The following is an 18,283-nucleotide window of genomic DNA, read 5'->3' as shown; positions in this document are numbered from 1 at the left end:
TTTTGTTTGGTGGGGGGGGGGGGGGATTCATAGAAACACAAACAGGATTTGATATCAATTTAAGATATTTGAGATATTAAGAGATTTAAGATATTAATAATTACATTTTTTATTCCAATATTAGTTACCTGTGAACCTTAATGTAAAGAACCATTTATTAATGAGTTATATGTTAATAACCTGTGAAAGTGAACCTTAATGCAAAGAGAACACTTGTCAACCATTTATTAAAGAGTTATATATGTTAACAAAAGGATAGACACGAGTAAATAACAACTACTAAATGGGTACAATAAATGGATAAAGTGCAAAAGATTGATAGATGCAAGTCACTGAGTTGGATGTCACTATGGCTGTTATCTTATGGAAAGATAAACTGGAATTACATGATTTACAGTAAATGGTGAGTGGGGTTAGATTTATTGCCCACATACCTATTGCCATCATGTGCCCTCAGTATAATGATCTTGCATTTGGTTGCAAAGTTCACCATATAACAATGCCAACATCTAACAGGTCTGAAGAGTTATCAGGATGATACTTTTTATAATGGGTGTATAAAAGGAAGAGGACTATTAATACAACAAATTCACAGTTTACCTTTTGATTATTTCTGTTGCCTCTAGTAATTCTGTGTGTGATTTTTCATTTCCAACCCATTTTAAGCCAGCAATATAGTAAATTTTAAGCAATATTTGAGTTAAATAAAACAACCAACATGTTGGGTAAAAACTTTTAACCCAACCAGCTGGGTCAAAATAACCCAGCATGTCTTCTGTGCAATAACTAGCAGTGGGTTGCCAAGTAACCCAGAAATGGTTGTTTTTAACCCAGCATTTTTTAGAGTGCAGTCATTGATTGTTTCACCTGCTCTATGATCACAAATGTTGAGTGGGTTCAAACTTTGAACACTGTGTGAGTGTATCATCTGAGATAAATGGCTTATACTGTAACAAAATTTTTTGTATTATTGGTTATCTGTTTGAAATTGCAAACCAAATCTGAATCTAGAAATGTACCAAATGATTAATTGATTAAACATTAAGATCCATTTGATTAAATTATAGACAAATGGTTTGACAATATAGTATGACGAAGGGAATAAATGTTTAGCTATATGAAACACTTACGTTTAGTGAAAACTAAGGATGAGTTTTGATTTAGCTTCTTGCACTAAGTTGATAGTAAGCTGAAATGTTTGATAATGTGCATTTCTGAATGATCTGTTTAGGGATTATTTAAAAAAATATATTAGGCAATAAAAACCTGAGAATTCAGTACTATCTGGACAACGTAATTGATTAATTTATTAGTTTTTTACAAGAACAATGTAATACACAAGATAATAGCTTAATTTTCAACTGAAATAGGACCCAACCTCAGAATCTGTGATGACTCATGATCATATGGGATAGACAGATTTTTTTAATTAAATGTAGTATTATTTTTTAAAATGTGTAAATTATGAAAGATGCCAGATTTCATTGCACTAAATCCCCTTCTGTGTAAGACAACATATTACTTTAAATGGATAAGAATTTACTATGTTTTTTTTTGTCATTTATTTTTGATATGTGATTTCTGACACACTAGAAAGTGCATCGTGTTCAATTCTATTTGCAGTTTCTGTATGTCTTTCATCAGCTGGTCCATGTCTTTCAAGCGATTCATTTCATTCTCTTGGGTGGTTTTAGCGAGCTCATCCATTTTCTGCTTTAACTTTTCAAGCTCCTTTCTGTCATTCATTGTTTCTCCTTTTTCTTTTTCGTCAGCATCACAAATACTCACTTGGTCATCGTCATCATCTCTGTTTTATTTTCAGCAGGACGTTTTCTATTTTCTGCTTCATTCCTACACTTACCTGTTTCTTGTTCTTGTTATACATAGATTCGGTGTAACATTTCTTTTCCTTTTCCTTCACCATATCATTCATCTTCTTCAGAAGTGAAGAGGTTTGCTGGCGATCGTTTTTGTTTCTGTTGTTAAAGACATGAAATCTTCCTCCACATATCCGAATGATTGTCTTCAGATCTGAGTGAGGATCTTCCAGGTAGTCTTCGATAGGCTTCTCCTCCAGCTCATCCCCTTTGGTGAACAGCACAATCATGTATTTGATGGCTTCATCTCCAAACTCCTTCAGGATATTCATGAATGTTGTTATCTCTTCATTGGTAAATCTGCCAATAGGCAGCACTAAGAGAAACACATGTGGCATGTACCTGTTGATGAATTTGATGATATTCTGCTTCATTTCAGTCTCAAACTAAGAAGAATCACACCATCCAGGAGTGTCAATCACTGTGATTGTTTGCTCATCCACAGTGGACATGCTCATTGAACAGGCTTGAGTGACTCTCTCTGAGCTGGGTGCTGTGTGAAATGCATGGCAACCCAGAAGAGTGTTTCCTGATGCGCTCTTCCCTGCTCCTTGCTTTCCCAACAGAATAATTGTCAGCTCCTCCATGTCCAGCCTTTCATTGACAAAGAAACAGAACAAATATATTTGCAAGTCAAAATTAATATGTAGCCTGCTGCTGAACAAAGTATTCAAAGTAAAAAGTAATTTATCTTTACAACATTATTCATACCTTTTTCTATAAAAAATACAGTACCTTTTAGTCTCTGCGTTCTGTTGTTTCCACTACAATGAAAGTGTTTGATGACTGAGCAGCACATTTATACTCTGAGTGGATGCTCCACCTCCATCTGTAGATATCACAGACTCTGCACAGGTTTATCAAGAGCCCCATCCACTGGAACTCAATTGACTCAGCAGGTCTTTGTTTTGTGTTTTATATTTCATTGGTTTTTATGACATGGGGGAAATAGGGTGTGTTGGTGTGTATGAAACAAAATATTGATCTCATTATGATCTGCATATGCAACCACAAGTGCTACAATAAATGTGATGAAAAATAGTTTGGAAAGCAACAACAACAAAAAGTTTAGCCGCAAACGTCAATCATCAAGGTCCAAGCACCAATATGCGCATGCTTAGGTGATTCAATTGCCCTGTATCTCTTTCAATATAAAGTGCTTTACTGCAAATTCAACAGTCTTGAATCTCAATTGATAAGAAAAGTTTTGATAAACCAGTTTGCAGAAATACATGCTATTCTTGCAAGTTGGAGCACCCCTTATGGGCAGAATCTGATATGACCTGTTGTGCATCCTCAGAATGTCCTCTGGACTATGTGACGTGTATCTATGAGTATTTTGTCAAGTTTGGATTTTGCATTCAGAAGATATAAGTCTATTAGTTAAAAGAAGGCTAATTTTTTTTGGCTTATATATTTGCAATGTTTAGACGTGCCAAATTTCTGAGTCAGATTTTAGTCCCTAAAGTTGCAGATTTATGAACTGCAATGTAAATGGCCTTATTATAGTGCTATCTAGGAGGCACCCAAGTTTAGAGCAATATGGTTCAATCACTTTCTGTGCTTGGGCCCCTAACAATGATTTGCAAGTCTTATCCACGTGTATAAATAAAGTATTCAGTGTCAGAGTCAATATAAATCTGCATGAAAGAAATGTATTGATATTGCTGTAGGGCTTTAAATATTGCATTACAGAAAAGTATGTCAAAGCTGGTTAAAGATACAACATAATTTCCTTAATAACATACAAATGTCGTCAAGCTGGTCAAAAATTCAAATAAATTTTGGGCATGTGTTCTTCATACAAATGTTTAATTTATTCCATTTAAATGCCTTTTTGTTTAATTTATTTTATCTTTGTTTGGTCTGATATACTTAAATTCAATTTATTTAAGTATATAAGAAAGTGAGTCAAAAAACTACACCTTATAAACAAAAAATAAAGGGCATATTCAAATAAATTTTGGGCATGTGTTCTTCATACAAATGTTTAATTTATTCCATTTAAATGCCTTTTTGTTTAATTTATTTTATCTTTGTTTGGTCCAATTCAATTTATTTAAGTATATAAGAAAGTGAGTCAAAAAACTACACCTTAGAAACAAAAACTAAAGGGCATGTTTTGTTATGATATTATAAAGAAGTGATTTTTTCAAATCACTCACTGCTCTGCCATTTTAACTTAACATGCACACTGAGAGAAGCAGAGCACAGCATTTCCACTCTAACACATCTCAGGTCTCTTCTTGGCTGCCCGGCAGCGGAGAACTTTGAGGAAGCTGTCAATTTTGTGGGAGTCCCTGCGGAAACAGGACAGCAGGAAATGGAAATTGACAAGTTGAGAAGTTTTATCCTGGCCAAGGCTGTTGATGTAAAAAGGGAGAGAGGACAGGTTGTCTGAAGTTGAGCCCATCTGTAGAGAAGAAAACACGGACAGTGACAATGTATAAAACAACCCTGCTGAAAAAGATTTCTTTCAATGTTTTTATCCAGACATCATTCATTTTTACTTCATACTGCCCTCCTACAATCATCATTCACAATATACACACTGTGAGCTGTTCTTTCAAGTGCAATCACCTTGTTAAAGACGTGCTCCAGACCTGCTTCCAGGCTGTTGATGTTGTCCTGCAGCTCTTTGGTTTTGCTGTTAATGGTGTTGTGTTCTGGATGTGCCAGGCTGGACGCCTCAGAGGAGAGAAGGGCGAGGGGATCGGACCACGCCAGCAGCAGAGACCGAGCCAGAGACAGCAACTCATCCTCCTGCACAAACAATCAGATAAAACGTCATTCACTATTTGTCTGATTTGCCTGTAACTAACTACAATTGTGACCACAAGTGGGAGATGTTTACTCATAGTTGACACTGCACATTAAAGGGTTAGTTCACCCCCAAAAAAAGTTAATTCATCTTGTTCCAAGTCCATAAGACTTTTGAACCAATGAGGTTTCATGAAAGCATGTTTGTAATTCTGCAAGAACCAGTGAGTCAGAGAGGCAAGTATAGTTGAGTTCACATGTATCATATTAATGTGCTCTTTGTATGTTTTGATTAATGCTCACATGTGAATAAAAACCTAAATTAAATCTATTCATCATGTAAAGTGATGATGTCTCTCTAGAGGACTTAAACAGATTAAACAGCTTGATTCATATAGATTTATTTTTCAATGTCTTTATAAATTTTCTGAAGTGTCAAAGTTTTGGTAGTATGGACGTTCAATAGAGGAACAGAAATCTCTCATGTTTCATTAAAAATCTTCTTTTTTTTTGTTTTGAAGATCGATGAAAGTCTTATGGGTTTGATCAAGGGTGTGTTAAATGACAGGAATGTTTCTTTTTGGGTGAAATATGCTGAAAATACATTGGATTGAGACACTCTGAATGAAAAACAAATCTATTAGGATTTCAAACATTTCCAAGATTTGTAAATTATTTATAGTATATATATAGATACTTCATATAGTACACATTTTTTAATTATGTATTTTTTTATATTTTGTTTTATATAAAGTATTACAGTTACAACAATTGAATAATATATTTTATACAATAAAAATTATTCTTTATATTTGTTTTTAAATTATATATATATATATATAATACACTCCCAGTGGTTGGGTTGTTTTGACCCAGCGGATGGGTTCAAAACAACCCAATAGCTGGGTTTGTCCCTTTTTAACCCAGCGCTGGGTTATATTTAACATTTTTTAGAGTTTATATATATAATATAATATAATGTTCAAATCAAATAAAAAATTATTTTAAAAATACCTTTTGAAAAGGTATAACCCGAGTGACAGCTGTCACATCTTTTTTCTAAGAGTGCAGGAGAACGTTTTTTACATTTGATAGAGATGAAGACGGATGCGTGCTCTTACCGGGACTTTCAGGGCTTGGTCTTTGTCATTGGGAATCTGAAGGGAGGATGTGTGGCACATTGACGGACGGGGCATCATTACCCTACCAACAGGAGGAAAGTGAGAATCCTGTGGATGAAAGCAAGGTTAATATTAAACAACCAACATCAAATCAATGAAATAAATACCTGTTTGGATAAAACTGAAGTCACATATTGCAAATAACCCAGTGAGTGGGCATATAACACCTCATAAACACATGTTTACCAGGGTGTTTGGTACTGACCAGGTCATTAGTGAGAGAGGTGCTGAGAGAGTGAAGTTTGTCTGAAAGCTGAGAGGCTCGCTCCAGTAAATCATTCAGAACGACACCATTGATGGTGACAAACGCACACATCAGAACAGCCACTGAAAAGCAAAAAGAAAAAGAAAATGTTCAAAAATAACATTAGGGTCATCTAAAGTCCAGTAAGAATGAACAGAAAATGGAAAAGGGGATGTAAAGAAGGAGGGAGGAGAAGTAAAGTGTAAAATGTGGCAGGGAAAGGTTAGTCTGAGAAAGACATAAGGTTTGCTTACCTGCAAAGTACAGTCTAGATCCTTGAGTCATTTTAACTGGTTTTAACTGGTCTCGGCTGAATCTTTGCAGTCTGATTTCCTCTCTTGAGCTCTCGGTCATTTTCTTACCATTATATAGGCCTGCTCTTCTTGGTCCTCTCATTTGCATATGCAATGAGTCTTGCACTCCAGGTGTATTAGTTAAATCCTGAAACTAATGAAAAACATTGATGTGAGGGTTTGGCTGATCAATATTTATAAGCTGTCTGAGTAGATACAGGACACGAGGGCAAAAATCAGATGATCAGATGATGATCAGACGGTCAGATAAATAAATGTAAAACATTCTTTCTTCTCTTTTAACTTTTAAATATAGTGATGATATTTGTGACGTTTGATGATTTGTGTGCCTGTTTTTTTCTAAAAATGTGTTTTCTTTTTTTTTTGGCATGATTGCATTATTTTAGGGTGTCTGAATGGAAAAACAAATTGATTTTGAATAGACTGCACCACTATCAGAATCAGAAAGAGCATTTACACACACACAAGGAACTTGGTGGCAGGAGCTTCCAGTGCAGAGCTGTCTGAGTAGATACAGGACACGAGGGCAAAAATCAGATGATCAGATGATGATCAGACGGTCAGATAAATAAATGTAAAACATTCTTTCTTCTCTTTTAACTTTTAAATATAGTGATGATATTTGTGACGTTTGATGATTTGTGTGCCTGTTTTTTTCTAAAAATGTGTGTTTTCTTTTTTTTTTGGCGTGATTGCATTATTTTAGGGTGTCTGAATGGAAAAACAAATAGATTTTTAATAGACTGCACCACTATCAGAATCAGAAAGAGCATTTACACACACACAAGGAACTTGGTGACAGGAGCTTCCAGTGCAGAAAAAAAGGTACAGGCATAGTGCAGACATACATATAATTTAAGCTAATAAAATGGCCTTTTTTTGTAATAAACTGGCTGTTTTGGTGCTCAGTGCTCTGTAGCGCCAGTTCAAAGAGAAGGTGGGCCAGGTGTGAAGGGTCCGAGTTGATTTTCCCAGCTCTTTTCCTTTTTATGGAAGTTGTGTACCCATTCTACACTCTTACAGCCACATGCCATTTAAAAAAGTCTTCACATGTGAGACCCTTCCCCCAGCAATGAGGAAACACTCATTTGTCATGACCTACTGTGAACTGAGAGGGTTTTAACCCTTTTTGTTTATTTTCTGTTCTTTCCTTGTTTATTTATGTCTGAATGTGCTGGTCCAATTCTTATGAAAGTTTCCTGTTCCCTTTATGTTTTCCAACTTAATAGTTAGTTACAGTGTGTGACCTTACAGGACCTTGAAACAACAGGCCTTTTGTAACATTTTGTGTAATGGTGTTATAATTCATTCATTCCCTTATGAAAATTAACCGTTTTTTTTTTGGTAGTAAAAGTGTTGTAACCATGTTTTTCAGTAGCCCCTCACTGCAGAACACAAGATCCAGGGGGCGGGGTTGGATCCACATCTAGGGGGTGGAAATCGTAGGTTTAGATGGGTTTAGGGATCAGGGGGTGGAGACGGGTAGGTTTAGGTATATGTAAGGTGGGAGGAGTTGGATCTGGATCCAACCTCGCCCCCTGGATCTTGTGTTCTGCAGTGAGGACCATCTCATGTTTTTGGCGTATTGATTACCATTTGTATAACCATGGTCTCACTACAAAAACCATGGTTAAATATGGTTAGTACAGCAAAACCAATTTTTTGGTTGCCATGGATTAACTAGCATGTTTTTTTTTTTTTGGTTTTGTTGTAAATCCATAGTTATTTTTTGTAAGGATTCATTCTGTTACCTCAAATTGGCTTGAGTCTCTCCAACACTTCGCATATATTTTGGGAACTTTAAAATTTCATATATAGCCTATTTCACCTATACTTTTTATAATTTCATTTGACCAACTCCTAAAAACTCTGTCATAAGAACTAGAACCAATAAACAACCTTATAGTCTCATTACAGAGAGAATAGCATTGTATGCATGTGTATTGGGGCATTTCTCCTCCCTCAAGGCTCCTGGAGAAGGAGGCGTGGATCCAGTAGGTACTTAATGCGTGTTCCAGTTCAAAAATATTCATTTTGTTTTCCAGGTAAATCTTGCCAGATCTTTCCGGACTGCAGACACAGGTAAAGTAATTGCTTGACATTTCATGCTAATTTAATTATCTGCACTTTAGCTCGTTGGCAGCAGTGTAAATGCATATGGATGTGGGTTGATTGTTTAGAGAACAGGACGTTCTTGTCTGAAGGTCGCCGTTAAATACCTCCGTCATTTTCAGATGCGCGAGCTGCTTTCAGTCATTTCTTCCTACAGCTTTAATCGCGTAACATCTTGATGTAGACAGACAGGTAGGCTTAGCCAAGCTTAACTTTTTAAGTAACCGTTGAGGAGGTGGGTTGATGCAGAGATCCGCAAAAGTTTCAGATCTTTAGAAAGTAACAACTATGCTTTTGTTGCAGTTAAACGTATCCACATTTTCACGGACACAATCGAATAGGCTACGTTTTAAAAGTAATACAAAGATAGTTTTTTTACGAATTTGACTTTAATGATACAGGCATTTTAGCCTTGATGATAATTTTGTTTATTTAGAGAACATAAACAATAAAAGAGAAAAAAAGTGTAATAAAAATACAAAACACACACTACAATAAAACTGCAGTAATAAAAAGGTTATAAATAATTATAATAGATATTTAAAATAAAACTGTAAAACTTGCACATAGGCTACTTTAGGATACATGTTTTGTCCCGCGGAATTTCAATTTATTATTATGCATCCAACTGTAATTTAGACTTTCCGAAATTAATTTATTAACCAACATTGAAAGGATTAGACAGATTGCTTTTTAAAGTTAAGTTTCTGATTTATAATCTACGACTAGACTTTTGGCGCTTTTGTGAAGGGGTAAAACTGTTTGAACAGATGAGGGGGCGGGGTGAGCAATGAAAGAATCTTATCTGCCGTCGAATAATAGTATGTTGCAACACCTTCAGCATCAGTTTTCTCTCGAAAACCTAAATGTAAATAGGTTACTATATTAAAACCTATATTAAGTGACCACTATTTTGAATATTGATTCAAATGTGACCCCCTTTCTGGCATCAAAACTCTTAAAAGCCAAATGGATTTGCTTGATTTAGCTTATAGTCTGGTCTGAACACCATATAGCTGAGGAATGGAATTTTAATTCAAATTGAAACTGTATTCATATAGAAATAGCTAATTGTATTTTAATTAGTGCTGTCAAGCGATTAATCGCAATTAATCGCATATAATATGCGATTAAAAAATATATTTAATATATAAATATAACATATTTGTCTTAAATATATACATGCATGTGTGTGTATTTATATATACATAATAAATATACCCAGTACACACATATATTGTGTAAACAAAAACGTATTTTGAATGCGATTAATTGCGATTAATCGTTTGACAGCACTAATTTTAATTATCTATATGACATCCATTTAGAGGGATGGGTTAGTGAATGTAGTGCACAATTCACAATAAAAATAAAGTTTGAAGGGAAAGTTATACGTTACATTGTGATGGGTTCTAAAGTGGCTGGTGGTGATGCTTTTAACTGTTTAAAAATCTTCATGCATGAAAATGCATTCGTTTTTTTAATTCATTCATTTATCTGCTACTTCTATTTAGTGTACATAAATGTAAATGGGGGGAAGTAAGCCTTTGTTTTTCATTTTAAAGGCAGAAGGAAGTTGTAAAATGTGTTAATTTTAATGTTTTCATTTAACCATTTTACATTTATTCATATATCTCAATTTTACATTTACATTTACCTTTAGTCATGTTGCAGACACTTTTATCCAAAGCGACTTACAATTGGGGAATACATAAAGTGATTCTACTTAAAGAGGCAAACTGACACAGGAAGTGCTTGTAATACCAAGTTTTAGGCATTGTTCAAATAAGTACAAGCTAGAAAGGGAAGGAATAAAGGAATAAGGGAAGGAATTTTATTTATTTTGTATTTATTCTAGTGTACACCCTGGCTGTATTCATTTAAATCTTTAAGAAAAAAATAAAATAAAAAAGGAAATTGGATGCTATTTAAATGAGACTGCGTTTAGATTAAAATAAATATGATTAACAGAGAAAAAAAGTGTAAATTGGTGCACGTCATGAAAACATGTTTCCATTAGGGGGCGTCCATGCACAGTCCGTTATATCTACAAGAAGTTGTGCAGCTTTTCTGTGCCTGAATGCAAGTTAAGTTTCTCTGCATACTTTCCATTGTCTCAGCACACTTCATTACACACTGTTGCTTTAGGTGCAGAAAAAAAGCACAATTATTTGCTTTTTGCATATGAAGCACCATACTTTCAAAATGTTTTTTTAAATGCTTTTTTTAATGCTCACTGTTTGATCTCTTGCTCATGTACATATGTGCCCTCTCACGTTCCCCCCTCCTTCCTCCCCTGTGTACTATGTACACTCCCCCTCCCTCTTGCCAACTCTAACTCTCCATTCTCTCTTGCACATGCAACCACAGGAGCGCACGGATCACACCAACGCCACAGAACCATGTCGGACTCAGAGACTGCAGCTCCTGCCAAGACCCCTGTCCCAGCACCCTGTGTGGCCATCAAGGCAGATCTAGACAAATGGTAAGTGACTGGAGTAGCAGTCATGTATGGTCCATAATACCGGTCTGTTGCAACTCTGTATGGACCGAATTAAAATCTGTTAAATTCTCATACTCTAAAATGTGGATTTATTTCCACATAGATTTATTTTAGTTCTTAATTAGTTAAGGTTGGTGATATTCAATAGAATTATGATACGCAGCGTAAATACTGCATCGTGATGGCGATCCAAAATGGAGGGAAGAAAGGACCTTGCGCCGAATATGAGGTGGAAGGTTCGTGCAGAGGGATACGGTGTTTTTAATAACTTAATTAAGTTTAGTGAGTTTTTTTAAATGGTTTGATTGGTGTCAGTTTGATGCGAGTTGGCAGCAGCAGTGGGGCCACTCATTAAGAGCATTCTGGGGTTTTTCTTCAACTTCAGTTCTTCCTCACGGCTGATTGGCTGTTGGGAATGTGTCTACGTCATGCTTTTCCTCTCGCTCGTCCTGCCATCCCTGATTTCCTCTCTCAATCTTCACCATTTCTGTCTCTGCAGCCTCCTGTTGGGAATGTGTCTACGTCATGCTTTTCCTCTCGCTCGTCCTTCCATCCCTGATTTCCTCTCTCAATCTTCACCATTTCTGTCTCTGCAGCCTCCGTGGCCTCGCTTTGTCATGTTTGAGTTTGACCACTTAAATGAGAGGGAATCACTGATGTTTACGGGTGAACCTTTTCTCCGGTTTTCCCTGCCCTCCCACTAATGGGTTTTGCTGGTTTTATATCCTGCAAATGAAGGAGATTGTGACCAGTGGCCAGTGATGAACATTCGTTCAGTATGCATATGCTGTCCTTCCTCCTATGTAGGGTTTCATTGTGTTCCCTCTCTCTTGACCATTGACACCAGCCATTGCTCAAGCTGTATTTTGACCCTAATCCCCACACCCACCCAAAAAAAATGTAGACTGGCTGCTTTTGGTGTTTGTAGTGTCGACAGGCCTGGACAGCATGAGAAAGGAGATAAGGTTGCACATACGCTGACCTTTGGTGTGCAAGGACCAGATAGGGGAAGGGTGTGTGGGGGTAAGAATTTGCTTGAATAATGTGTCACTGTTTCATCTGAAGCACTGGCCATCACAGTCACCTTCATTTACAGCAGTGCTTCTCAACTCCAGTCTTTGAGACCCACCTCCCAAGATATTTCAGATGTCTCCCTGTTCAACACACCAAAAAGCTGATGAGATGAATCAGGTGTTTTAATTAGAGAGACCTCTAAAACATTCTGGTAGGTGGGACACTGCTTTAGCGGATATAAAACCAACAAAGTCCACTGTAATCCAAAATGGATTTGAGGGAGGGCAGTGAAAAATGGCGAAAAGGTGCATCTGTAAGCGTTAATAGTTTTTCTCTCACATGAGCAGTCACCGCTCAAAATGATAAAGTGAGGCTGGGACGAGACTGTTGGGAGAATGGCAGAACTGTTAACAGTTAAAACGCTATTAGCAGGTCAGTTTGTCATTGACCTTTCTGTGACCATTTTGACCAGCAACTTGCATGTGTTGCTGACTAGCTGAATGTTTAACCTTACAGAAGGTGACCTTAAATAATGTACACCACACTAGTATTTATAGTGCCCTCGTACATGGTAATGCATAGATGTGTGTATGTGTCTGTCATCCATTAAGTGTGACATGTACTATTCACTGGATCACTTTACACCTAGTCTAAGCATGTCACAGTGGCCATCTTGTCTGTTTTTTTGTCATGCTAGTCCACAAAGGGGATTCATCATGGGCTTTAAACCCAGAAGAGGATTAATGTTACAGGTTTAACCCCAGAAGCTAGCAGTTATTCACTGGGAGAATGCATCTGGCTGCTTGTCGTGGAACAGTGTAAAATTTGTGAATTTGTGACCTTGAGATGTTCTCCATTTTGTACGGTTTCAAAGTCTGTGACTAAACATCAGCCTCTGAGTTAACGTACAGCCATTGTGTCCTATAGGGTGTCCTTTCAAGAATGTTAATGCAAATCACAAGTTAATCGTTTACACTTTAAGCTGATTTTTTCCCTCTCATTTGTGTTAGCATGCCTGCTCTTGTAGCGGTTGGAATGTATTGTTCTAGTTTTGTAGAAGCCCCCCTCAGGGTAAACAGTGTTACTTAATCTATCAATAAACAAAAGCATCTGCTTTATCAGCATAGGATAGCTTTGTTATAGGAGCTCCATGTGGAAATAAATCAATTCCATATGGATTCGGTATTTATTAGATTCCAATTTAATTATTATTTGGGTCAAGTAAAATTATTTCCTGTTTGTTGTGTTTAAGATCAGAGCACTCCTGAGCCGTGCCCTTTTTCCTTTTGCATTATATATGTGGAGGACTGGCCATCATGTGAATTATTCAGTCTTAATTTAGGGAAGGTGATCATCCCCTTCCCATTTGTCTGATGCTTATTGGTATCATTCTAATTTTACACCTCCAAGACTGACAGATTTCAATATTTGACTGCCAAATAAATATGGTTCGTGTAATGCACATCTGTAGCACATTTTAAGATCAATTTATCTATAGTTCAAGCCAAAAATGAAAATTCTGTCATCATTTACTCACACTCATGTCATTACAAACCATTTCTTCTGCAGAGCACAAATGATAATATAGGGAAGAATGTTGGTAACCAAACAGTTCTGACTTCCATTTTATGGACAAAAAAAAGAAAGCTCTTTCTCAAAACATTTTCGTTTATATTCCACAGAAGAAAGAAAGTCATACAATTTGGGAACAAGGTGTGAGTGAGTAAATGATGAACTATCCCTAACACTAGCTTTTAAAATGACTGTGCTTTTGCCACCAATTTTACACCACAGATATAGAGTGTTTCAACATTTATCTCCCAAATCAAAAGGTCTTTAAACACACCCATGTTCTGGTTAATTTGACACAGTTTTCCAGAAATTCAACAAATTTTGAAATCAAACTAGCTTTTAAATGGACCATTTTTCGAGCCCAAAACATGGGTGCTTTTCCAGTTGACTAGAAATGGTTTTGTGATCTCTAATTATTGGTTGTTGAGGATAAAGACATAATCTGACCCTAATTGTTTTTTGTCAATTAGTCTTGTGCTTCACAATGGTCCATTCTCCCTTTGCATGTCTTCTCTCTGAATCTAGTATTAGTATTAAAATGGCTGCCTATGAAGAGGAAATGCCCTTGGCTAGTGAAATCCCCCCATACATCCTTACACCTACGTCACGTGGTTCATCAGAACCAGTCTGCATAAGGCGCTTTATATTTAAATTGACCAGCTGTGTGTTACATCACCACTCTCTCTGAGAAAAAAGAGAAAGCGAGGAAGAGCATGCTTATGTCACCATGCGAGATGCAGCAGATGATCTGTGGGGGAGGGAGAGACTAAAATCATTTTCTCTCCGGGGGAGGGGCTCGCTCTTTTCCTCACAAGTCATGACATCTCTCTCTTTTAGCAGGAGGCATGTCTCTTTTCCATTACCTGCTTGCTTTGTCACGTGATTCTAGGGCTCTATCTTTCACTCGTTCAGCTGGATTATCCGCCTCCCTCGCTTTGCATCTCTTTCCCCCCTTTGCACTGTCATTCCAACCCTTGTTTTCACTCCATCACTCTAATGCAGTGTGTCAGTGTCTGCCGTTGTTTGGTGTGGAGAGGCTCAAATAATCTCACTCGTACAAATGCATACATACTGTCTCATTCAGTCCCAGCAGAATCCAGCCTATCATGAGTGCACATTTTATAAGACTTTGCAGAAACTAAAGACAATACCAAAGTTATGTAATTTCTTTACAGTGTGTGGTACAGAACCTTTATACTTGATCATGAAGTCTTGTGTGCTTCAGAGGGACAAATCTGCATTTTTGTGTTGTATATGTGATATGTTGATGTGAATCAGCGTGTGTGTTGGAGTAATGAGCGTGTTTTCTGTGTGGTACAGTGTAAAGGAGAATGGTGAGGAAGTGTGTAAGGAGCTAATGGAGGCGTTTGCTGCCTGTGTGAAGAGCAATGCTGAGGCGTCATGAGGAGCTCAACATGCAGGAAAAGTAATGCACATTCACTTGCTTCATTCCCCTTTACATGTCAGGCGAGTATTTTATTTATGTCAGATCAACAGATGCATTATGTACTATTGTTTTCTTTTCTAATGTGAATATGGCTGACTGATCAGTATTTCAGATTAGTTGGGAATGGTCTAATAATTTAGGATGCACAGACCTAAAAAAAAAAAAAAATGTAGATAAAAAAACCAAACAAAAAAAAAAAACACTATTTCCATGTTATGTGTGAGAACCGATAATTGGAATTCAAATGGAAAATATATTTATTTAATATTCTTAATATTATCCGTTGATTGGCTGTTAATTTAACTGTTTAATCTTAAGCACATTCGTACTGCTCTGTTTTATGATTGTCTTCATGATTTTTCATTATCATTTGAAATTTATGATTCTCTGTATTTCTGTTTGTTTTAGGGTTTCACTGCACTGAGTCCTACACCTTCCCAGCATTCCCTGCAGCTCATGGCACTGGACTAAACGATGGGGTTTGGGGTTTGGCAGCAGAGACCATATTTGTGTCTCTTCCCTTCTCTACCCCCCTGTGAAGCTTAAATGGATTCCTCCAACCACCAACCTCTCCTCCCCTTTTGTGGCTGATTGTATTGATCTGATCTGTAGACAGTTTGAGATTTGATGTAAATGATGTGTCTCAGATGCTTTCAAAATGGAATAAAGATTTTAAAAATGGTTCGATATTTGTAACCGAATTTGTTTGACAATGTTTGTTTTCGTTTTTAGGTAAACTCCTTAAAAACAGCTTTCATTAACTTGCTTAGCAGATCCTGTCTTGCCAAAAGTGACTTCTAATGAGTCCCTGTGGTTTTATTTACAAGTCCAAAACTTTAAGGTGGATGCAGTGAAGTGGACTGTAGGCAAGGATTATGTAGGCTTCTGTAATGGGTTTAGGTGAACTAAAGTAGGAGATCAAGCTTTCCAATGTCACTAATACTCTAAACTCCTCACTTTGACTCATTAAGAGGCACACAAATACACCCACTCAAATCCCCAAATGCACTTATCTCATCAGTCAATCAATCAGATCTTATGCTCATTCATGAGCTGATCTATTAGCAAAGCTAGAAGTGTGAAGACTTGTTCTATAACCAAGAATAAAAATCCCCAGGGTATGCTCACACATGCTGGTTTGGTGTCATTTAAACAGTACAAAACAAGAAATTCAAGCTAATTATCAATGCAAAAGTCTTGTCACACCAAATTTACCGCTTGTGTAAGCATATGCATATGCATTTGCATAAGTCTCCATGAATCACTGCTCAAATGTGATCAGATCGTCATTCAACAATCTCAATATCCAACTATTTTTAAACCAATATCAGAGTAGTGGAGTGGGAAATATTGCACAAGGATTTTCCAGACTGAGGTTGGTGATGAACCACTGGGGGTTCATAAGGAAACTGGGGAGTTCATGAGTTGATGAAAAGCTAGTCATTAATTAAATCATAAAAATATAAAATGATAACGTTTTCTAAAGAATAAAATAAAGAATAGGCCTATTTTAGAATAGCTACTTAGAATCAGACTTTTGTTGTTGTTTATCAGAACCATGAACATGACTAACTTATTGAAATATTAACTGAAAAGCTCAGGGGACTCTTAAAGTAAAGTAAATATTTTTGGTCAAAAAGGCTTGGTGAAAAAAGTTTGGGAATCCCTAATCGAGATGATACCGGAATTGTGACGTCAATGTGAAACATGGCAAAAAGTCTGTTGTGAATAGTTATTAATGGGTTTACTTCAATCTTATTTCAGTAATCTTAAAGCGCTGTTTAATAAATAGCTTACAGACAAAAAGCTAATCACTCACCTTTCACGGTTTGCTTTATGCAAGATAGGCTAAATGTCTTCGTTGTTTTCATGCATACAATGAGTAGCCTAATACAAATTAAAATGATTAAACGTGTAAAATGTGAAATCTGAAAAATAAATAAAACTGATTACCTTATTTTTACGACCTAAATGCGTGACTTGTTGTTACACTTATACTTACACCCGGCTTTACCACATTTCCAGCCGACATCCTTCTGCCTCCTCCATGCTGAGGAGAGATTTCGGTTGTCATAAGGCTCCAAGAAAATAAAGGGAGGAGGGTGTGCTCTTGCTTGGAGCCCTGCCAGACAGGTAGGAAGGGGATAACTTTACAAAACGTTACAAAAGGCATGTATGAAGGTCACTGAATGTGTTTGACCTTGAAAACATCACGTGAGGGACGATATGAAAGTGCTGAGTTGAATATCCAGGTGAATCTGCAGGAATCACCTCTGTCTGCTGATCTGTCAGAAAACACACAATTAGAAACCCTGAATTTTGTCAGCAGACGTGTAATCTTGTAATGACTCACTGAACATAACATAGGTACTTTAACGTAATATATGAACAGTTAGTGCCTCACTTGTTGTAAAATAGAGGCTAAGAGCTCAACGAGTCAGACCCGTCTAGAGCAACGCCCCCTGCTGTCTGGACTAAGACTGCCTGATACAGATTGGACTAAAAGATACGCCCAACATTTCGCTATGCCTAATGTTTTTGGGTGAGATTAAGAAATAAAAAACACAACATAAATGCGCATTATATTGTTGGGAGATTTTTCAATTACTTCTTGCCTGCAGAACACACGACCTATGTGTTTGTCTCTACTTCCACCTTGTGTTCAAACATTAAACTGCAGGGATGGCGCTTTAATTGTAGCAATAGAAAGTAGGCAAAAAGTGCATTTCTTTACATTTTCATTTCTTTCCTCTTTTCTGCTCTAGCTTGCTCCCTAATCTAACTTTCTAATAAACCTGACATTGAAAATTGTTGGCTCTCTGACGAATTCTTTCCCTTGCAACAAAGACTCATATAAGATAACATTTGTTTACTTGCAAATGCGCCACAAATCATATTGCACTATACATTTCTTACCCTAAAATACCTCTTTTGCACAATATAATGTGCAGTATTTATGTAAAGTACTTTTATAGTCATAGTCTTAGATTATGTGTATGTACAGTCAACTATTTATATTAGGCCTAGATAGATTACCGCTTTCAGTAAGTAAGCTAGGCTATAGGTTCAAAAAAATGTTTCTAACTTCTAGTATTGTATGTTTATATTTATGTTTAATTATGTAACACCGTGGTCCTGCGAGACATGACATTTTCTGTATGTCCACAAATAAGAGTCTGCTAAATGCAAATGTAAAAGTAAAAATACTGAAAACTACTATGCAAAAACACAACTAGGCCCATCAAAGATGGATATTCCT

At 36.6% G+C, this 18,283-nt stretch overlaps 2 protein-coding genes across 2 annotated transcripts in view; one reads left to right on the top strand and one right to left on the bottom strand.

Moving 5' to 3' along the window:
* The window catches only part of LOC107658485 (protein arginine N-methyltransferase 1), a 26,101-nt gene extending 9,511 nt beyond the window's left edge, over window positions 1-16,590 (top strand). The window contains exons 11-12 of the transcript XR_001630793.1: window positions 13,719-13,728; window positions 16,579-16,590. The gene's annotated coding sequence lies outside the window, so the exon portion shown is untranslated. The remainder of the gene's footprint in view (window positions 1-13,718; window positions 13,729-16,578) is intronic.
* Window positions 3,757-6,365, bottom strand: LOC107658486 (prolactin). Its single transcript, XM_016447057.1, has 6 exons — window positions 6,317-6,365; window positions 6,024-6,145; window positions 5,759-5,866; window positions 4,458-4,640; window positions 3,972-4,290; window positions 3,757-3,802 (listed from the first exon to the last, which is right to left on the bottom strand). The coding sequence occupies exons 1-5, from the start codon at window positions 6,345-6,347 to the stop codon at window positions 4,102-4,104; spliced, it is 633 nt and encodes a 210-aa protein (XP_016302543.1). The 5' UTR covers window positions 6,348-6,365; the 3' UTR covers window positions 3,757-3,802; window positions 3,972-4,101.
* Window positions 16,591-18,283: the final 1,693 nt, after the last annotated feature.

Source organism: Sinocyclocheilus anshuiensis, unplaced genomic scaffold (genome assembly GCF_001515605.1).
Source record: "Sinocyclocheilus anshuiensis isolate Anshui unplaced genomic scaffold, SAMN03320099.WGS_v1.1 scaffold371, whole genome shotgun sequence".
NCBI lineage: Eukaryota > Metazoa > Chordata > Actinopteri > Cypriniformes > Cyprinidae > Sinocyclocheilus > Sinocyclocheilus anshuiensis.
The sequence above is the reverse complement of the archived record's forward strand: the minus strand, read 5'-3'. Positions and strand labels throughout refer to the sequence as shown.